Source organism: Tursiops truncatus, chromosome 2 (genome assembly GCF_011762595.2).
Source record: "Tursiops truncatus isolate mTurTru1 chromosome 2, mTurTru1.mat.Y, whole genome shotgun sequence".
NCBI classification, from domain to species: Eukaryota; Metazoa; Chordata; class Mammalia; order Artiodactyla; family Delphinidae; genus Tursiops; species Tursiops truncatus.
The window spans coordinates 22,103,065-22,126,761 of NC_047035.1; the positions used below are offsets into that span (position 1 = coordinate 22,103,065).

The window sequence follows — 23,697 nt, forward strand, 5'->3', positions numbered from 1 at the left end:
AATTTTTGTGACATCTATTGTGACTGACTTGAGGCTGTTTGTCCTCACTGATTTGGGTCTATCTTTAGACAGTTGAAATCTTTAGATAGTTGCCAGATAAAGTGAACTCTGACCAGGTCTTGTAGATTTATTATCTTCATTAGAGCGCTATATAAATTCCTAGTGTCAACACCAATCGTTTTTTTTCTCTTAGATTCATTGCCTCTCAATGAATCATAATTCATTTAACCATGAGTAAATTTTTTCACATAAAGACCATTTACAACCAAGATACAATATTATACTTAAGTTATTAGTAGTCAATAATTTATTTATTAACATGAATTTATTAGCCAATGTGCCAATTTTTTTCCTGTCTTTAGTTTTAACACATATAATAATAACTCTACAGAAGCTCACAAATTACAAAAAGCAATACTTTAGGACTCAGCATAGTCATTTCATAGGAAGAAAATTTACTTCATGTTGCAAATGCAAATTTTAGCAACAATTCTGTCGAAGTTACTTTTCTAGGACTGTTTCCAAAGCATTATTTCAACTACTCAAGATAAAACACATTATTTATCAGGATGTGGTATTTCAAAATGTTACAAATGAGAAATACATGTCAAAGGTAACACATTTGTTTAATTTCATTAGTTACAAGTGAACTGGTGGATTAGTCATGATTTTAGGTGTGTGTAATATTTCTACTAAGACATCTAATCCATGTCTCACTGATAATCAGGAATGGGTATGGCTATTGAGAGTTTCCAGGTAAGTCAGGGTCACCATCTCTGGGGACCCACTGGGCCCACTTGCCCCACTCCATAGAATTAACACAAGCTTTTAATTCATGCTGTGGTTTTAATGCACAGTGTGGTTCATGAGCACTGAGAAGCAAATGCCATCTCCCTTTGGGATGAAATTAAGGGACTGTCTTGACAGATAACCTGGAGAATACATCTATAGATAAAAATCCTGACCATATTAAGTAAGGGAGCACTGTTAGGGAATAAAGATTTTATGTCCAGTGGTCAACAAGGTTGGAAAGAGCTGGCAGTTTCAGAGAGAAGAAACCTCTCTTTAGTACTGTATTGTGGGTCAGAAAAGGCTAAGTAAAGAAACCAATCCCTGAAGACAAGTTAAATGTTTGAAGTGAACCTGCACAGTGAAGTAGTAACTCTAAATAACAAGCATTTGCAAAACCACCCTAACCCTAATTCTATTGTGTGAATATCAATCTGGTTTTGGCCTGATAATTATAGCTGTGTAGATCTAATAATTAGATGAGTGGTTCAGAGCCAACCCAATATGGTCACTCAATAGAATTTCTGGTTCAGACATCATAACCAAAAATGAAACAAAGAAAAAATTTGCTGGGTCATATGTCTAGGCTCCAAGGAGAAGGAGATGGCACATTGTTTTTCCTACAAGATAGGAAAAACAGATTCTGCTTCCTTATTGTTTTTCTTTCTCTTTGTCATGGCAACCTATGTTTTGAGGGAAAGGGATATACATGGAGTTTTAAAACTGGAAGAGGCCATCAATCTCCTTCATTTCTACAGACTTTAGAAGCCCAGTAATTTGCCCAAGATCCAATAGTAAACTAGTGTCCAGCCTGCTTTATTAATCAGTGGGAGATCTAGTGTGCCCCGCTCATAATTCCCACTTGTCACTATTTATAAGTACTTTCTAGAGTTCACATCTTTAATGCCAGAAGACTGGCCAAGAAGAGTAATTCTTAGTCTGCTCAGCCACAACAGCTGAAATCTTGCCAGTTTTTCCAGGCAACAGTTGGGTCACATCAGGTAGATTCTTGTGCAGAGATGATTAAGTTTCAGAGTCTGAAAAAACAACTCAAATCTACACCTTCCCCCTCCTTCATGTGTCAAAATAGCTGTTCCGTGCATGATGTTCTGCTTGACTTTTCAGTTTCTAGGGACTCAAACTCTCTTGGGTTGTATCAGGGAACATGAAGTGGAACTAAACCAACATGGGGCCAGTTTTATCTTGTGGTCACCAACCAAGTTAATAGCATTTGCCATTTGCTGAAGCTTTAGTATGAAATGCCATATGAAAGTGAGAAAGCTCAATGTCAACATTGGCTCAGGTGATATTTATTAAGCATTTTACACAATGTCATCACTGCACTTAGCATCCAGCAACTCTTCCAGAAAGTATACATTACTTTGATATCACCTGGGATTCAGACATGTCGGTAGCCTTTCTTCCTTCTTGGAGGCAATGATTAGGTTAAGGCTAGTCCCTCTCCAGAGCTGAACACTACCTGCAGGTTGGGTCAACTGTGTGTTGTGTCAGTGGTTGGAATGCATGCTCAAGAAACCAGCCCAAGTCCCCCTACCACTTACAAAACTGTTTGCTTATACTCTTTTGAGATTTGGTCCTGCTTATTTGGGGTTAGATGGGAGTTTTCAAGCAGTTCATAGTTGTCCTGCATGTTGGGGAGACTTTGCCTCATGTCTCGGGTAACCTTTTGGACCTGAAAACCGGTGCTGTTCTTTGCAGAAATTCTCTGACCCCGGTATGCCTGAGCCTGACGTTTACAGATACCGAACTTGCTGAGCAGGATAAACACATCCCTCTGGAAGGCTTTGGTGAAAATGGCATAGAGGAATGGATTGGCACAGGAGTTAAGTGGGTAGAAGAGAACCAGCAAGATTTTGGAGTTGGTAACGGTGATGAGAGGCTTGTTCATAAGTGCTGACAGAGCATAGAATGAGATTGGGGCCATGCACATGAAGTCAGTGAAGATCAACACAGCCATCCTTTTGGCAATTTTGGTGTCTTTGTCCCCCGGGTTGTACTGGGGATTCCGGACTGTGATGTAGATCTTCACGTAACAGGAGCAGACGATGATAAAGGCAACTATGTTGAGCAACAGAACAAGGATAATATATGCCAGGGCAAGAGGAGTCTCGGTGTCCATGGGCAGGCAGATACTGACCTTAGCATAGCTGCTTATTCCCACCAAAGGGAGCAGGGCGAGCAAGAAGCAGCAAACCCAGCCCCCAACCATGATGGCGTAGGCGTGCCTGAGGCGGATCTTGCGGTCCAGGCGCATTGCGAAGGTGATGGCGTACCAGCGCTCCAGGGTGATGACTGTCAGTGTGTACACTGACAATTCGCTGGCAAAGACGGTGAAGAAACCAGCTGTGTTGCACCCAGGGCCTGTCTGCCAGTCGATGGCATGGTTGTAGTACTCAGACTGCGTGTAGAGGTCTACGGAGGCTATGAGGAGCAGGTACATCCCCATGCAGAAATCTGCGAAGGCCAAGTTGCACATGAGAAAGCGTGGGACAGTCAGTTTGTAGTGGCTCGTGAGGAGGATGACCAGGACAAAAACATTGCCTAGGAGAGCCAGCAGACTAACAAACCACACCACGATTCTCAGGAATTTGTAGCCCATTATGTCTTCACAGGGGTTGAACTCATCCGACCTGGGGGTACACACCATGTCTTCACTGCCCCCACACACGGTGTAGTCATAATGGCTGTCAAAGGCCTGTAGGGTCTCTTCCTGGGGGTTTTTGAGCTCTTGGCCAAAACCAATGATCTCATCCTCTTGTTCTTCTAAGAAGACGTAATAATGAGAGTTGCTGTGGGTATCCTGGAACTTGGAGTTTTCCTTGTACCCAGCGCTGCCGTCACCCAGATCCTCTTCATATTTTTGTTCGAAGGGACCATTTACAGCTTTCACAGATTTTCTCTGACGCAGGCTCCGAATACTGCTCTCATTACACATTAAAGACTCAAGGATTCTGCAAGGCAGTAGATATAAGTCACCACTTGCTGAAAACCCTCTAATAGTCCCCACAACACTTAGCAAAATATGCAAACTACTTCGTATGATATACATGATTCTGTGAGATCCTACATGATCTGGTCAGGCCTGTCTCTCCTATGTCATTTCCTATAACCCTCCCCTCTCGAAGTGTGATCCACTGACATTGGTCCTTATTTCTCGTCTGCAACCAGTTCAAGAACAGCAGTGACTTAAAAAAAAAAAAAAAGTATGGATGCTAGAGCCAGTCTGCCTAGGTTAGGATCTGATTCTACTATTTACTGGCTGTTTCATCTTGGGTAGGTCTATGAACATTGGTTTATTCATTTGTAGAATGGGATAGGGAGAGTATCTATTTCGTTTTGGATTGTTAAAGGATTAGATGAGTTTATCATTTTGAAGTTCTTATGACAGCACCTGGAACATTGTTAGTGCCATGTATATTTTGGTTACTATTATTATTTTTTTTCCTCTTCAGAGCTTTAGAATTCCATGTTCCCTTTGCCTGCCTGAAAAACTCATGGCTGCCTCTACTCATTATTCAGTTTTAAACTCAGATTTTCTTTCCTCAGAAGAGGCTTCCTTCGTCTTCCTTAATACATTGCCTGAGCCTTGTGTTTATTTTCTTCACAGCACTATCTAATATCTTCTTTTTGTTTGCCTGTTTCTTTTCTGACTTCCCATTCTAGAACGTTAACAAAATGCAAGAAGACTCTTGCTGTGGATAGGACAGTGCCAGGCACATAACAGGTGCTCAATAAATATTTATTGAACAAATGAATAAATGGACACTATTGTTCAGACATGCTTATGGAAGTAAGATTTAGTGTTTCACTAGCTCTCCAGACTGATATCAAAAGGGATTCTTTTTTTTTTTTTGGGCCACACCACGCAGCATGCAGGATCTTAGTTCCTCCACCAGGGATCGAACCAGTGCCCACTGCAGTGGAAGCACAGAGTCTTAACCCCTGGACCACCAGGGAATTCCCCAAATGGGATTCTTTAACTGGCTTTAGCTGCTGAGCAGATTCATCTATTGAGCTCTGCTTAAAATGCCTGGTGGACTGCCTATTCCAACCTGTTTGGAGGTTGACGAGAAATCTGGATACTGCCCTCGGGGTCCACTTTAGCCTCCCGCCCGTCCCTGGTCCCTTTTCTGCTCAGGGCTGGCTGACACCGTCCCCATATCCCACTCCTAGTTTTCTGCCACTGTTATGCCCGCAGTAGCTTTCTTTGCACAGCTGTTCAACTTTCCTGTTTGCTTCTATCCCCACAGCTAGATCCCAACTTATTTACAACTGCTAGTCTGAGTGCAGGAAGTCAACCCGCAGATATTATATAGAAGCCAAGAGGGAGTGAATAAGAGATAAATGAAGAACAGACACAAAAGGGGAAATGATGCAGAGTGAAACTGTAGGTGAAGACAAGATTCAGAGAGAGCATGGGAGAAAAAGAAGGCCATCCCTCTTTTGCAGCCCACAAGCAGCCTGTTAATAAAATAATACATATTATGAGAACTTAAATTCCAGGTCATGGTGATAGGTGTTTTCTACTCAGTTTCTCATTTGCTCTTCTCAAAACCTCTGTAAATGGTAGCATTACGATCTCCCTTCACAAAGGCTCAGGAAGGTTAAGTGAGTAGGGTGGGATAACACAGCTAGGAAGTGGCAAAACTGGGACACAAACCCAGGTGACTACAAAGCCCACACTGTAACCAGGGAGCTGTGACATTTGCAAGGCCTGAACTGACCAGGTAATCCAATTGCTCGTGTTGTTCCTAAGTTCGTCCTCATAGTTGTGGCACCTAATATGGGTTGGGTCTGGAGGCCAGAAATCATGTCGTGTAACCTCTACAAGATTCCTGCCTCTCCTACAACATCACCTAAAATCCTTCCCTCCCCTGCTGTGATCCAGCGACACAGGCCTTATTTCTTATCTGCAACCCTTTCGGTCTGCAGTCACTGTGTCCCATGAACTTCATGTCTCTGACGGATGTTTCCAAATTCTTCTTCACCTGGTTTTCAAACCACAGAGCTTCTTCCTCAAACCCAGAAATTAATTCAACTTCAACCAAAGCCTTTTGTCACTTATTCCAGACACTGTCACTTACCCTCTGATTTTCTTCTGATTCTTAAAAGCACAGCAGTGGCTCGGATAAGAAAGGTCAGCCCGTGTGAGATGAAGGAAACTCAAGGAAAGTGGAAGTTTCTTTAGAGTCCAAGTGTTTCTTGCTATCAGTTCCTTCAGGTGTTCCAGGCCTTTGGATGGCAGGGCAGTAACACTGGTATGAGAGACATCCCTGGGAGGGAGAGAACAGTGATACAGAGAGATGGTGAGCAGCCAGGGCCTTCCAGTTCTTGGCCAGAAAGACAGACAGGCCTGAGATTAATGGGGAGATGACACGATGCTTTCTGCTGTAGAATATGCACTCTGAGTTATTACACACAGCCACTGGTCTAAGGATGGATATTATGCTTCTAAGTTGGTATGTTGCAAGGGACTTCCATTTCTATTGTTTAGAACTCCAGGATCTATCAGTACAAATAATACATAGTTCAGCAGACATTTTGTTTTACCCATTACAATACACACAAACTCTGGGAATCAGAGATGGATGTCAATTTTACTCTGGAAAACTACATCATATAACTACTAAATGGTCTCAAGAGGCAAGAGCAATAAATTTGAACAGGCTCAGAGGGGACTAAATTGCTCCCAGTCTCTGTGGGGGCTAGGGTTTTGGGATTGATAAAGTGTTCATCGATACGGATCAATACCAGTATCATGAAAGTCTTCTCCTAATGACGCAGAACTTGGGAGTCATAACCAGTTACATGGTGGCTTCATGACTCAGAACAATCTCGCCACAGATTCCTTAGAAGGCTCTAAATGTATTCCGGGAAAGAAAACTCCAGGATTTATATTAACAATTTGAAATGAGATTCAGATTGAGGTGGTGAGGCTGGGGACAGTGTAGACATTAGTGTCAGTTACTAAAGTAGAATTAATTCATGGCTTTTAGTGTGACATTTCCTGCTCTTTTCTCAGTCCCACAGAATCCAGGTTATGTATCTTGCTCCATCATTTTTACTTGTGTTGAGTAACAGCCTGAATAAGACCATAAATATTTAAACTAACATCTCTCTTATTTTATATTTTATCAATTGAATTAAATTGACCTTCATTAAATATTCCTTCTTTTTACAATCATATTTTTAATGTTTCATGTAATTAGTAATGACTGATTAGCAAATGAATTCCAATATTTTCAACTTCTACTCCACATTATTGTAATTGGACTTAGCTGGGATTTACATTCTCAGGGTTCAAGGCTGCTAGAACTTGCAACTTGCTTTTTATAAACAGGAAGCTTGAGTATTAACCCCATTCACTGCAGAACAGTGATTATTGGGGGGAGGCTGTCATGTTCGCTATTTTGTTTTATATTTAATTTAAAAATTCCATATTTCAGCATTTCCCAAACTTGCCTGGGGGTAATAATTACCCTTGGTGCTTGTTACTATATGATCCCCAGGTGATTTTTAACGTTAAGCAAGTACATTTGGAAAAACTGGCCTAAATGAATAACTTTGTGGTTAGTGAGAGAGTTGAGGAATTAAGCCCAACTGTGAGGTAAATGAGGCTGGACTTTGCTCTCCTGCCTCATCTTCCTTTGGATGCATCTCTTTCTCGTTTAGCCGTGTGTCTTCATGGTGTGGCCATCTTTATGCCTCCGGTTTTCTGGAGGCCACTTACGTGTCTCTTTTCTGTCGGTGAAACAAGAGAGTATCTCTTGGCTCCTTTTTTCTGCTTTGCTGTCTGTTGGATACACTGATTGTGTGTGTTCATCTGAAAGAGTTTATCCTTCCAAATAGTGCGTTTGCATTTTAATAGATATTTCTTTTTTTTACCCTTTCCCCTCCCCGTATCCTCAAGTCCATTCTCTAGTAGGTCTGTGTCTTTAAATAGATATTTCTTGAGAAAACACTTCAGTAACCATTCCTGTTACTGCATGACAAAATGCCCCCAAACTAAATGGCATCAAACAACAATCTTTTTATTACAAGCATAGCTTTTGTGGGCCAGGAATTTGAACAGGGCATGGAGGGGATGGTTTGTGTCTGCTCTGTGCTGTCTGGGACTCAGCCGGGAAGGCTTGAAGGTTAGGACAGCTCAGTGGCTGGGGGCTGGGATTATCACCAGACTCCTTCATATCTTCAGGTCTCTGGAGTCTTTGAACATAGATCCAGGTGCAGCAACCCCTCCAGGAACTCGTTAGCAACCTGGGGGGGAGGAATTTACTCCCTGATTTGTCTGAGTGTCTGCAATAAGCGTTTCCCAGGTAGCCTCTAGTTGGGTCCTGGTGGGGCTGAATTGGGAAGGCGTTTTTGGAAAATGTGTATAAACTTTGTGACGGAAACATCTGTAACATAATTGGTACTTGGCCTATAGTAGGTGTTCAATGTTAATGCCCTCCTTGCCACAATCTGGAGTTTAAGCTCAAATCAGAAGGAAGGAACCAAGCAAATACAGCCCCAGCCCAGACCTTGGCTTATATAGTCAACTGCTTATTTGACATTTCCATATGGATTTTTCACAAGCATCTCCAACTTGACAGATCCATCCCAAATTTAGCTTCTAATCCCCCACCCTGACACCAACCTGCTCCTCGTCCATTTAATCGAGCAAAATACAGGGATTTGAACTCCAGCAGAGCTCGTATTTGCATCTCTAATGGAAGCTCTCTGGTTCAAGCTAACAGCATCTCTTGCTGTGGTAGCTTTCTTGTCAGCTCTTACTCCCTTCCAGTCCATTCTCCACACAGCAGTAGAGTAGTCGTAACATATGGGTGGAGCAAGGTCATTCGGCTGCTCAAAACCTTGCAGTGACTTCCTAATGTACATGAATAACATCTACTCTTCATACCATGCTTGTCAAGGCCCTTCAGATCTGGCCCTTGCCTTCCTCTCCAACCTCATCTCAGGGCCACAGACTGCTTACAGCCCAAATTAGAATCTATCTGGAGCCATCTCACTCCCCACTGGCATGAGCCACTTGATGTAGCTCTAAGTATCCATTAAGCCTACTGCTCCTGAAGTGCTCTGAGGTACGGCCCTCTCCTGATGTAGGCTGCTGCACTGGTGCTACTTCAGCCCTTACAGAGTCAAGCAAGGGGAACAACGGCTTCCCCTTCAACCCTTCCTTTTAAAAAAATTTAACCTCTGTTGCAGAGATCTAAAATTTTAATCAGACAGCTCTGAGTGTTGCAGAAAGGAAGGTAGGAGCTCCTATACCTCCCAGTGGATGTAGCACTGTCTCTCTTTTCAAAATTACCCAATGGAATGATTCTTCCCTCTAAGCCTGCTGGTATTTCTTTATTTCCTGCCCACCAAGTGCCATCTTCCAGGGCTTATGTCCTTGTGGATTCTCTCTTGTCCTTGTTCAGTATTCATGCCATGAATGTTTACAGTAAAATGCAATTGAGCTAGACCCCCAATCAGATTACAGCTCTGCTGTTTATGGATCTACAGTGTCATGGTTCTCATAACTACCACCTTAGTTTAGGTCTGAATTACATTTCAACTGAGTTTTGCAAAAACTTCCGGACTCGTCTCCCAGAAAGTGTCTACTAATTCTGCCTTCAGACTTAGGACAGGATGTTCTTTCTAAAACTTGGAAAGAACAAGTTTTGTTGCTTTCCAGCTTGAAACCCATGGTTCCTCCAATGTCTACAGTTCACGCTTCTCTAAGTCTCTGCCCTCTCTCCAGCGCAAGTCTCTTCCTGAATTCTGTGTTGTCTTCTTTCTTGGTTTTCTCCCTCATTTCACTGGAGTACATTTTATTCCTTCCTTCCTTCCTTCCTCCCTCCCTCCCTCTCTCTCTCTCTCTCTTTTTCCTTCTTTCTTTCTTTTCTTCCTTCCTTCCTTTCTTTCTTTTTCTTTTCCCGGCTTACAAGATCTTAGTTCCCCCACCAGGGATTGAACCCACGCCCTCAGTGGTGAAAGTGCAGAGTCCAAACCACTGGACCACCAGGGAATTCCCTGGAGTACATTTCCAAGTAATTTTTTGGAGGTCATATATGCAAGATATTTTCTGAGTCCTTGTATGACTGAAAATGACTTTTTTCCCTACTCTTGTATTCAATTGACACTTTACCTGGCTATAAATTTTAGGTTGCAAATCACTTTTCTTCAGAATTCTAAAGGCTTTACTCTATTGAATTCTAGCACCCAGTGTTGCTTTTGGTAAGTACGGTGCCATCCAGGTTCTTATTCTTTGGTCATTTTTTTTTTAACATCTTTATTGGAGTATAATGGCTTTACAATGGTGTGTTAGTTTCTGCTGTATAACAAAGTGAATCAGCTATCAGTATACATATGTCCCCATATCCCTCCCTCTTGCATCTCCCTCCCACCCTCCCTATCCCACCCCTCTAGGTGGTCACAAAGCACCGAGCTGATCTCCCTGTGCTATGCAGCTGCTTTCCACTAGCTATCTATTTTATGTTTGGTGGTGTATATATGTCCATGACACTCTCTCACTTTGTCGCAGCTTCCCCTTCCCCTTCCTCGTGTCCTTAAGTCCATTCTCTACCTCTGTGTCTTTATTCCTGTCCTGCCCCTAGGTTCTTCAGAACCATTTTTCTTTTTTATTTAGATTCCATATATTCTTTGGTCATTGATGTGATTTTACTCTCTGACAGCTTTTATAGCCTTCTCTCTCTCTCAGCTTTATTGAGATATAATTGGCATATATTACGTGCAAGGTGTACAACATGATGATTTGAGATATGTGTATATTGTGAAATAATTATATGGCCTTCTCTTCCCTGGTGTGAGATTTCATGAAAGTGTGCCTTGATATAGATATAGATCTTTTTTCATTTATTGTGCTGGACACTGGGATAGAGGGGTCCCTTCAATCTGGAGACCTGTGCTCTTCACCTGTAAGACAATTTTTGGTATTGTTCCCAGGATAACTTGTGCCTTGGAATAACACAGTAACTTGAGTTTCTTCCCTGGAATTCCTGGTAAGTGGAAAAGGACCATCCTGGAACCATCAGACATATCTCCATCTTTTCTTATAATTTTCTGCTATTATTTTTATTGAATCTTCTGGTAAAATTCCTTGACTGTATCTTCCATCTCTTCTATTGAATTAAAAAATTAATTAAAACAATGTCCAACTTTATTGAGGTATAATTGACAAATAAAAATTGTATATATTTATGGTGTACAAAGTGCTGTTCTGATACATGTATACACTGTGAAATGATTACCACAATCAAGCTAATTAACATATCCATCACCTCACACAGATGTAATGTGGTGAGATGTAGTGGGGTGAGAACACTTAAGATTTACTCTCTTAAAGACTCAGACATAGGACTTCTGGGAAGATGGCGGAAGAGTAAGACGCGGAGATCACCTTCCTCCCCACAGATACACCAGAAATACATCTACACGTGGAACAACTCCTACAGAACACCTACTGAACGCTGGCAGAAGACCTCAGGCCTCCCAAAAGGCAAGAAACTCCCCACGTACCTGGTTAGGGCAAAAGAAAAAAATAAACAGAGACAAAAGGATAGGGACGGGTCCTGCACCAGCGGGAGGGAGCTGTGAAGGAGGAAAAGTGTCCACACACTAGGAAGCCCCTTCGCGGGCGGACATTGCGGGTGGCGGAGTGGGGGAGCTTCGGAGCCACGGAGGAGAGCACAGCAACAGGGGTGCAGAAGGCAAAGCGTAGAGATTCCCGCACAGAGGATCAGGGCCGACCAGCACTCACCAGCCCGAGAGGCTTGTCTGCTCACCCGCCGGGGCGGGCGGGGCTGGGAGCTGAGGCTCCGGCTTCAGTCGGAGTGCCGGGAGAGGACTGGGGTTGGCGGCGTGAACACAGCCTGCAGGGGGTTAGTGCACCGCGGCTAGCCGGGAAGGAGTCCGGGGAAAAGTCTGGACCTGCCAAAGAGGCAAGAGACTTTTTCTTCCCTCTTTGTTTCCTGGTGCGCGAGGAGAGGGGATTAAGAGCGCTGCTTAAACGAGCTCCAGAGACGGGCGCGAGCCGCGGCTAAAAGTGCGGACCCCAGAGACAGACATGAGACACTAAGGCCGCTGCTGCCGCCACCAAGAAGCCTGTGTGCGAACACAGGTCACAATCCACACCCCCATTCCGGGGAGCCTGTGCAGCCCGCCACTGCCAGGGTCCCGGGATCCAGGGACAACTCCCCCAGGAGAACGCATGGCGCGCCTCAGGCTGGTGCAATGTCACGTAGGCCTCTGCCGCCGCAGGCCCGCCCCGCACTCCGTGACCCTCCCTACCCCCGGCCTGAGTGAGCCAGAGCCTCCGAATCAGCTGCTCCTTTAACCCCGTCCTGTCTGAGCAAAGAACAGACGCCCTCCGGCGACCTACATGCACAGGTGGGGCCAAATCCAAAGCTGAGCCCCTGGGAGCTGTGAGAACAAAGAAGAGAAAGGAAAATCTCTCCCAGCAGCCTCAGAAGCAGCGGATTAAGGCTCCACAATCAACTTGATGTACCCTGCATCTGTGGAATACATGAATAGACAATGAATCATCCCAAATTAAGGAGCCATGTGGATGAAAGGCTCTTGGTGCTGCAGCCAGGAGTTAGTGCTGTGCCTCTGAGGTGGGAGAGCCAACTTCAGGACACTGGTCAACAACAGACCTCTCAGCTCCACGTAATATCAAACGGCGAACATCTCCCAGAGATCTCCATCTCAACACCAGCACCCAGCTTCACTCAACGACCAGCAAGCTACAGTGCTGGACATCCCATGCCAAACAACTAGCAAGACAGGAACACAACCCCACCCATTAGCAGAGAGGCTGCCCAAAATCATAATAAGTCTACAGACACCCCAAAACACACCACCAGATGTGGACCTGCCCACCGGAAAGACAAGATCCAGCCTCATCCACCAGAACACAGGCACTAGTACCCTCCACCAGGAAGCCTACACAACCCACGGAACCAACCTTAGCCACTGGGGACAGACACTAAAAACAACAGGAACCACGAACCTTCAGCCTGCAAAAAGGAGACCCCAAACACAGTAAGATAAGCAAAATGAAAAGAGAGAAAAACACACAGCAGATGAAGGAGCAAGATAAAAACCCACCAGACCTAACAAATGAAGAGGAAATAGGCAGTCTACCTGAAAAAGAATTCAGAATAATGATAGTAAAGATGATCCAAAATCTTGGAAATAGAATAGACAAAATGCAAGAAACATTTAACAAGGACCTAGAAGAACTAAAGATGAAACAAACAATGATGAACAACACAATAAATGAAATGAAAAATACTCTAGATGGGATCAATAGCAGAATAACTGAGGCAGAAGAACGGATAAGTGACCTGGAAGATAAAATAGTGGAAATGACTAATGCAGAGCAGAATAAAGAAAAAAGAATGAAAAGAACTGAGGACAGTCTCAGAGACCTCTGGGACAACATTAAACGCACCAACATTCGAATTATAGGGGTTCCAGAAGAAGAAGAGAAAAAGAAAGGGACTGAGAAAGTATTTGAAGAGATGATAGTTGAAAACTTCCCTAATATGGGAAAGGAAATAGTTAATCAAGTCCAGGAAGCACAGAGAGTCCCATACAGAATAAATCCAAGGAGAAATACGCCAAGACACATATAAATCAAACTGTCAAAAATTAAATACAAAGCATATTAAAAGCAGCAAGGGAAAAACAATAAATAACACACAAGGGAATCCCCATAAGGTTAACAGCTGATCTTTCAGCAGAAACTCTGCAAGCCAGAAGAGAGTGGCAGGACATATTGAAAGTGATGAAGGAGAAAAACGTGCAACCAAGATTACTCTACCCAGCAAGGATCTCATTCAGATTTGATGGAGAAATTAAAACCTTTACAGACAAGCAAAAGCTGAGAGAGTTCAGCACCACCAAACCAGCTTTACAACAAATGCTAAAGGAACTTCTCTAGGCAAGAAACACAAAAGAAGGAAAAGACCTACAATAACGAACCCAAACAATTAAGAAAATGGGAATGGGAACATACATATCGATAATTACCTTAAATGTAAATGGACTAAATGCTCCCACCAAAAGACACAGATTGGCTGAATGGATACAAAAACAAGACGCATATATTTGCTGTCTACAAGAGACCCACTTCAGACCTAGAGACACATACAGACTGAAAGTAAGGGGATGGAAAAAGGTATTTCATGCAAATGGAAACCAAAAGAAAGCTGAAGTAGCAATTCTCATATCAGACAAAATAGACTTTAAAATAAAGACTATTAGAAGAGACAAAGAGGGACACTACATAATGATCAAGGGATCGATCCAAGAAGAAGATATAACAATTGTAAATATTTATGCACCCAACATAGGTGCACCTCAATACATAAGGCAAATACTAAGAGCCATAAAAGGGGAAATGGACAGTAACACATTCATAGTAGGGGACTTTAACACCCCACTTTCACCAATGGACAGATCATCCAAAATGAAAATAAACAAGGAAACACAAGCTTTAAATGATACATTAAACAAGATGGACTTAATTGATATTTATAGGACATTCCATCCAAAAACAACAGAATACACATTTTTCTCAAGTGCTCATGGAACATTCTCCAGGATAGATCATATCTTGGGTCACAAATCAAGCCTTGGTAAATTTAAGAAAATTGAAATTGTAACAAGTATCTTTTCCGACCACAATGCTATGAGACTAGATATCAATTACAGGAAAAGATCTGTAAAAAATACAAACACGTGGAGGCTAAACAATACACTACTTAATAACGAAGTGATCACTGAAGAAATCAAAGAGGAAATCAAAAAATACCTAGAAACAAATGACAATGGAGACACGATGACTCAAAATCTATGGGATGCAGCAAAAGCACTTCTAAGAGGGAAGTTTATAGCAATACAATCCTACCTTAAGAAACAGGAAACATCTCGAATAAACAACCTAAGCTTGCACCTAAAGCAATTAGAGAAAGAAGAACAAAACATCCCAAAGTTAGCAGGAGGAAAGAAATCATAAAAATCAGATCAGAAATAAATGAAAAAGAAATGAAGGAAACGATAGCAAAGATCAATAAAACTAAAAGCTGGTTCTTTGAAAGGATAAAAATAATTGATAAACCATTAGCCAGACTCATCAAGAAAAAAAGGGAGAAGACTGAAATCAATAGAATTAGAAATGAAAAAGAAGTAACAACTGACACTGCAGAAATACAAAAGATCATGAGAGATTACTACAAGCAACACTATGCCAATAAAATGGACAACCTGGAAGAAATGGACAAATTCTTAGAAAAGCACAACGTGCCAAGACTGAATCAGGAAGAAATAGAAAATATGAACAGACCAATCACAAGCACTGAAATTGAAACTGTGATTAAGAATCTTCCAACAAGCAAAAGCCCATGACGAGATGGCTTTACAGGCGAATTCTATCAAACATTTAGAGAAGACCTATCACCTTTCCTTCTCAAACTCTTCCAAAATATAGCAGAGGGAGGAACACTCCCCAACTCATTCTACGAGGCCACCATCACCCTGATACCAAAACCAGACAAGGATGTCACAAAGAAAGAAAACTACAGCCCAATATCACTGATGAACATACATGCAAAAATCCTCAACAAAATACTAGCAAACAGAATCCAACAGCATATTAAACGGATCATACACCATGATCAAGTGGGGTTTATTCCAGGAATGCAAGGATTCTTCAATATATGCAAATCAATCAACGTGATACACCATATTAACAAACTGAAGGAGAAAACCCATATGATCATCTCAATAGATGCAGAGAAAGGTTTTGAGAAAATTCAACACCCATTTATGATAAACACCCTGCAGAAAGTAGGCATAGAGGGAACTTTCCTCAACATAATAAAGGCCATATATGACAAACCCACAGCCAACATTGTCCTCAATGGTGAAATACTGAAAGCATTTCCACTAAGATCAGGAACAAGACAAGTTTGCCCACTCTCACCACTCTTATTCAACATAGTTTTGGAAGTTTTACCCACAGCAATCAGAGAAGAAAAGGAAATAAAAGGAATCCAAATCGGAAAAGAAGAAGTAAAGCTGTCACTATTTGCAGATGACATGATGCTATACATAGAGAATCCTAAAGATACTACCAGAAAACTACTAGAGCTAATCAATGAATTTGGGAAAGTAGCAGGATACAAAATTAATGCACAGAAATCTCTGGCATTCCTATACACTAATGATGAAAAATCTGAAAGTGAAATCAAGAAAACACTCCCATTTACCATTGCAACAAAAAGAATAAAATATCTAGGAATAAACCTACCTAAGGAGACAAAAGACCTGTATGCAAAAAATTATAAGACACTGATGAAAGAAATTAAAGATGATACAAATAGATGGAGAGATATCCCATGTTCTTGGATTGGAAGAATCAACATTGTGAAAATGACTCTACTACCCAAAGCAATCTACAGATTCAATGCAATCCCTATCAAACTACCACTGGCATTTTTCACAGAACTAGAACAAAAATTTTCACAATTTGTATGGAAACACAAAAGACCCCGAATAGCCAAAGCAATCTTGAGAACGAAAAACGGAGCTGGAGGAAGGAATCAGGCTGCCTGACTTCAGACTATACTACAAAGCTACAGTAATCAAGACAGTATGGTACTGGCACAACAACAGAAAGACAGATCAATGGAACAGGATAGAAAGCCCAGAGATAAACCCACGCACATATGGTCACCTTATCTTTGATAAAGGATGCAGAATGTACAGTGGAGAAAGGATAGCCTCTTCAGTAAGTGGTGCTGGGAAAACTGGACAGCTACATATAAAAGTATGAGATTAGATCACTCCCTAACACCATACACAAAAATAAGCTCAAAATGGATTAAAGACCTAAATGTAAGGCCAGAAACTATCAAACTCTTATAGGAAAACATAGGCAGGACACTCTATGACATAAATGGCAGCAAGGTCCTTTTTGACCCACCTCGTAGAGAATGGAAATAAAAACAAAAATAAACAAATGGGACCTAATGAAACTTAAAAGCTTTTGCGCAGCAAAGGAAACCATAAACAAGACCAAAAGACAACCCTCAGAATGGGAGAAAATATTTGCAAATGAAGCAACTGACAAAGGATTAATCTCCAAAATTTATAAGCAGCTCATGCAGCTTAATAACAAAAACACAAACAACCCCATCCAAAAATGGGCAGAAGACCTAAATAGACATTTCTCCAAAGAAGATATACAGACTGCCAACAAACACATTAAAGAATGCTCAACATCATTAATCATTAGAGAAATGCAAATCAAAACTACAATGAGATATCATCTCACACCAGTCAGAATGGCCATCATCAAAAAATCTAGAAACAATAAATGCTGGAGAGGGTGTGGAGAAAAGGGAACCCTCTTACACCGTTGGTGGGAATGTTAATTGATACAACCACTGTGGAGAACAGTATGGAGGTTCCTTAAAAAACTACAAATAGAACTACCATATGACCCAGCAATCCCACTACTGGTTATATACCCTGAGAAAACCAAAATTCAAAAAGAGTCATGTACCAAAATGTTCATTGCAGCTCTATTTACAATAGCCCGGAGATGGAAACAACCTAAGTGTTCATCATCGGATGAATGGGTAAAGAAGATGTGGCACATATATACAATGGAATATTACTCAGCCATAAAAAGAAATGAAATTGAGCTGTTTGTAATGAGGTGGATAGACCTAGAGTCTGTCATACAGAGTGAAGTAAGTCAGAAAGAGAGAGATAAATACCGTATGCTAACACATATATATGGAATTTAAGGGAAAAAAATGTCATGAAAAACCTAGGGGTGAAACAGGAATAAAGACACAGACTTACTAGAGAATGGACTTGAGGCTATGGGGAGGGAGAAGGGTAAACTGTGACAAAGCGAGAGAGAGGCATGGACATATATACACTACCAAACGTAAGGTAGATAGCTAGTGGGAAGCAGCCGCATAGCACAGGGAGATCAGCTCGGTGCTTTGTGACCGCCTGGAAGGGTGGGATAGGAAGGGTGGGAGGGAGGGAGATGCAAGCGGGAAGAGATATGGGAACATATGTATATATATAACTGAATCATTTTGTTGTGAAGCTGAAACTAACATACCATTGTAAAGCAATTATACTCTAATAAAGATGTTAAAATGAAAAAAAAAAAGATTTACTCTCTTAGCAAATTTCAAGTATGCGATATAGTATTAACTATAGTCACCATGCTGTGTATTAGACAGTCAGAACTTAACACTGCATAACTGAAACTGTGTACCTCTTGACCCACATTTTCCTATTTCCTTCATCCCCCATCCCCTGGCAACCACCATTCTACTGTTACTATGAGTTCAACTTTTTTAGATTCCACAGATAAGAGGAATCATGCAGTATTTGTCTTTCTGTGCCTGGCTTTGAATTTTTTAAATTTAGCTTGATGAGAGCTGGGACTCTGCCTGTTCTGTTTATCGCTATATTTTTCGCACACAGACTGGTGCTTAGAAGACAGAAGGCTCTGAATATATACTTGTCAAATACATTTTTAAAGAGTGCTTTCCTGTTTTATCTTCCTTTTTTATAGCATGTTTGAGGACGCATACACACAGTTAGGAGCATGAGTTTTCAATTCACACTATCTGGATTTGTATTTTGGCTTCCCCACTTACTATCAGTTACTTAACATTTTGTGCCTCATCTTCTTGAACAGCAACTGACAGTGTGTTGTCAATGAATATTAGCCATTATTATCATTACTGTTATAGGGATAAAACATCTTCTCAGATTTATCTCAGGTCACTAATTGTTGCTTTGTAAAAAGTTCTTTTCTGTTCTCTTTAACGTCTTTGGTTCCTCCAGACTCATCCCCCTCCCCACCCCCACCCCCCATTTGTTTTTCTTGGTTTTGATCTTTCATGTTAGAAGCATTCTTTGGCTTGTGTTCCTTGGTGTCACATTCATGCTGAAGAACAAGGCACTGAAAATCTGATAGGGAGCTTGTCTACCAGTAGACTGTGCTTTAGGGCAATTCTGTGGGGAGATGGCCATTATGCTGCTGAACCCTAAAATGCCAATGTGGAGGTCTTTTTTGTTTTAGAGTTTTTCAACTTCTTCAGAAAAAAGACTTCAATCTCCAGCTTAGAGGGGAAGTACTTGGCTGTTGGTGTTTTGCATGAATGGGGTGGAGGGTTACCATTTCCAGACAGAGACCTTCAATTAATCCTTTTGTTTTTAGTTCCATGTCTCTTGCCACATGTCACATCCATCACTGCTAAATCTCATACCCTTCAGAGATTCTGCAGGGCAAGAAGTTACCTCTGAATATATGCTCCGTGTGGGTTTTGCCTCCTTCTCCTCTGCCTTTTTTCCCCCCAGAATTCTGTAGCTCTCCAGGCCATCCATTTGCCCTCACCCGTCTTCTTTGTCCTTGTTGATTTATGTACATTAAAATTTTCTTTCCCATCTTTTAAGAGGGATCTCGGGAGGGAGAAGAAATAAAGGCTTAAGTTCAATGCATCATCTTTGACTTTTAATCACTACTCCATTTAGCATGTAGAAGTGTGCAAGAGCTGAGAATGAATACTTATTGAGTGCTGAGCCACACTGGACAATCTCCAAATCTGGAGTTGATGGAGAAAGAGCCTCAGTCTGAAGAAATCCTCAGACTTAACAAGGCAGGGATCATTTTAAGTTATTTGAAGCTGTATCTTTTCACATTCATCTAAATTTTTATTTGACCAGTTTGAATCCAGAATTTCCTAATAGTGTATCTTTCCTAAAATAAATCCTTCAAAATATAGTTTAATTTTTAAATTTTGGTTTTGAAGTGATAACAATATGGAGAGTAGCTATCAGCTGTTAAAGGACCTGAATTCCTTTGTGAGTGCAGCCATATCGAATGAAGCCTACTAGCTGGAGGGCCTCCCCCTCTCTTACTGACTCTGGCACTTTCCACAAGGAGCTCATCAAGTGATGGGCACTGAACTTCAAGAGAATTCGTCTCTAGCAAGTATTTGCTCACAAAACAGAATGCAGCTTAGCTGAGCCTGGCAGACAGTTTGAAGTCTAATTGCCTAGGTCATGGGAACCATCTCAAGTTAAGTGTCTAATGAAAGTAACAGGACCTGAATTTGGAGAGAGTGAGGCCTGCAGGGTTATATACTGGGCAAGAATATCACCAAATTTTAAGGATGCCAGGAAAAAGAAAAGACCCAACTGATATTTGATGTCATAGGAAGAACAAATTGCTCCTCAGAAGCGATTAGGTGCTCTAGCATCCCCAAACATTGGAACAGTTTCTATTTTTGTGTGAGATATTTTGTCATTATCAAATACACGATTAACCTTTGATGAATTCAATTGCAAATTAAATAAGCACTAATCGGCTTGCCAATGTTTCAGCAGCAATTGCAAGTCTCTTTTATGTTTGCTTGTAATGGATGTGGGGTTTTCTAAAGGTCAGTATGTAGAAGCTGATCCATTATAAATGTGTAGTCACATCTGTAAATTGGTAGATGAAATGCATCTAAGAGCAGAAAGAAGATTAACTTACTGCTTAAAAAGCAGTTTAATTAATTTATTGATACTGAGTTAAAAATAACTAGGGCTTAAAAGCTATAAGTTCAAGACAGTGAGCTTGTTTAATTATTTGTTTAAAATTTTAAAACAGCATGTGCATTTATTCAATAAGTATTTATTGATTGCTTTCTATGTCTCACGGAACAGTTCTAGAATCTAGGGTTATAGCAGTTGACTAAACATGCAGAAATTTCTGCTCTTCTTATGCTTACATTCTAGAGAGAGGGATAATTTTTTCTAAAAAGTAACAGTATGTTAGATGATAACGATAAGTACCATGGGGAGAAGCAATACGGAGTAGGGGAAAGGAAGAGCCCAGAGGTAAGTCACAATTAGAGATGGGGATGGGTGTCAGGGAAGACCTCACTGAGGAGTTGGTTGAGCGAAGATCTGAAGGAGATGAGGGAGAGAGCCATAGTTATATCTGGGAAAGAGCCTTCCAGGCAGAGAGACCAGTCAGTGCAAAGTCCCTGGGATGAGAGTGTACCTGGTATGTTTAAAAAAGCAGGGAGGCCAGTATGGCTGGAGCTGAGACAGTAGGGGGTTAGGAAATGTGGAAGAAGAAGTCAGAGAGGTAATGGGGAGCCAGATCACGTGTGCCTTGTAGGCCATCAAAAGGACTTTGTCTTTTCATCACAGTGAGATCAAAAGCCTTCAGAGGAATGGTACAATCTGACTTATTTTAAAAGGATCAAACTACTGCTTTGAGAATAAACCAAAGGGAGCAAAGGGTGGAATCAAGGAGACCTACAATAGACAAGATGGTGCCTTGGACAAGAGTGGTAGCAGTGGAGATGCTGAGAATTGTTGGAGTTTGTATAGATTTAAAAGGTAGAACCAATGGGATTTTCTGATGGATTTGGATATGGGGTCTAAGAGCAAGTGAGGTCAAGAATGACTCCATGACATATGGTCTGCAGCTGGAAGAATGGAGTTGCCATTTCCTGAGATGGGGAAGGCTGAAGGTAAAGCAAATTTGGAGGAATGGTCAGAGGTCTAGTTTTGACAGGTCAAGTTTGAGATGCCTATGAGACATCCAGGTGGCAGTGTCAAGTAGGCAGTGTGTTATAAGTCTGGAATTTGGTAGAGTTGTCTGGATTGGAGACTTCTATTTAGATATCACAGGCATTATGCAAAGCCATATGAGTGGATGACATCACCAAGGACACGGATAAAGAGAGATAAAAAGAAGGCCACAGGTGGAACGCTGGGGTACTCCAACAACAAGAGATCAGGAAGAAGAGGGAGAACCAGAGAGGGAGACTGGGAAGGAGCAATCAGAGGTGTGGAGAAAAACCAAGAGAGAGTGGTGTCTTGGAAGCCAGAAGAAGAAGGTATTGTAAGGAGGATGAAGTCATCAACCTAGTTAAATGCTTCTGAGACACGAACTAAGAATTGGCCATTTGATTTAGCAACTGTGGAAGTCACTGATGACCTTGAAAAGAGCAGTTTTGGTGGCATGGTGAAAACGTGATTGGAGTGAGCTTAACAGGGATTGGGGGAGAAGATTTAGGATTCTAGCCAACTCTTTTGTGATGTCTTGCTACAAAAGGATACAGAGGTAGATATGGAGTTGAAGGGATATTTTAAAATTATAAGTAGTTCAGTATATAGTCCTGAAAGTTAAAGTATCTTTTAAAAATAAAAGAACACTTAAAAATAATAATAACTCTTTAAAGTCATCAAATATTCAATCAGTGTTCCAAGAGAGGCAAGGTAGTTGTCTCACTGGAGTCAGGAGCCAAGTTGACCTAAGTATTACAGCTGACTGATATGTCTCTTAGGTGTCTTTTAATCCATAGGCTCAAGAAATATTGTTTTAAGATGGGAGAAACAATAACATGTTTAAATGTCCATGGGAGATAATCCAGTAAAGAGGAAAATATAGATGCTATGGGACAGAAGGGCAAGGATTGCCGAAGCAATGCCCTTGAATTGCTGAGAGGGCATGGGACCCAAGACCTTGGTGAAGGGCCCAGCCTTAAAAAGTGACTTAAAATTCAGGAGAGGAGACAGAGGATGTAGATATAGATACAGGAATGTGGGTAGATGTGGTGGTGGGAGCATGAGGAATTCTCTTCTGATTGATTTTATTCTAAATGAAATGGAAGTCAAGGTGATCAGCTGGGCATGAGAACGAGAGAGGACTAGAGAATTGAGGAGAGGGGAGGAGGTCTGACATGTTCATCTGGGAGAGTGCCTAGGGAAATGGGATGTTATTGCTGTACAGCACTTGGGGCCCACCTGGGGTGAATGATTTAAAATGAAACCACTTGCCAAGCCCACCTGCAAAAGTCCAGGCCCACAGTAGGTGGGAATTGGACTTAACCAAGGTAGGGTTTTTCTATGCAAGGATGATAGAGAGAGGGTCAAGGTAGTTAGTTGGCTGTGTGTACAAATCAGTGCTTATAATGATAGATATGGAATTTAAGCTTCATAAGGAAGAAAAGAAGACTTGAGAGAGGTGAAAGACAGTGAAATATTAGTAATAGATTGTAGCTCCTAGTAAGACCAAAGAATTGAAAGAATGACTGTATTAGAAGGAAACACGTGGAAAGACAGCAGAATGTTTGAGACTGAGATTATGAAGGGTTTGGAATCATTGGCCATGGACCTGAAGTCTAGAGGTAGAGTGGAGGACAAGGTTACTGGAGTGGAAGTCAGAGGCCAGGAGGACAAGGTTACTAGAGTGGAAGTCAGAGGCCAAGGTATAGGAAAGAAGATCCACATGGATACTGAAATCAACAAAAATTATGAAAGGAGTAGTGTTAGAGGAATCAGTAACAGTACATCAGGTGCTGAGACCTTCAAGAAATGAGATAGAGTAACTCTGGAGTTCACAAATCACAACAAAAAAGATATTTGGGTGGTAAATCAACTATACTTGAATTAAAAAAAAATTTTTTTTTAAGAAAGAAAATAAAACAAAATTGGAAAAAAAAAAGGTTTGTATAGAATTCACACCAAAAAAAAAGTGGTTAAAAAAAAAAAAAGTATATTTGGGTGGTAATGTTTGAGGGCACGAGAGTCAAAGTTTGGGAGAGGTTTTAAGGAGGAGGAGAGATAATGGTCCAAAAGCAACAATGAGGAGGCAGGAGGGCATCTGCCTCGACTTCATTTTATATAAACTGCTTATGTTTCTACAACATGAGTCAATCATTAGCATGTTTTAAAATCAGGTATTCTACTTTAAGATCCCTCCAAGCTGCCGGTGCCCACAGGTAACTGTCTAGCTTTTTCATATGAGGATTGACTTGCAACAAGAATTTGCAAGTTGTT

General features: G+C 41.3%; 1 protein-coding gene across 1 annotated transcript in view; it reads right to left on the reverse strand.

The window, feature by feature from the left end:
• Positions 1 to 325: 325 nt before the first annotated feature.
• TSHR (thyroid stimulating hormone receptor) overlaps positions 326 to 23,697 on the reverse strand; it is a 166,730-nt gene continuing 143,358 nt past the window's right edge. The window contains exons 10-11 of the mRNA XM_019919874.3: positions 5,895 to 6,083; positions 326 to 3,761 (exon numbers count right to left, since the gene is read on the reverse strand). Coding sequence (XP_019775433.2) covers positions 2,348 to 3,761; positions 5,895 to 6,083 — 1,603 coding nt within the window. The 3' untranslated portion in view covers positions 326 to 2,347. The remainder of the gene's footprint in view (positions 3,762 to 5,894; positions 6,084 to 23,697) is intronic.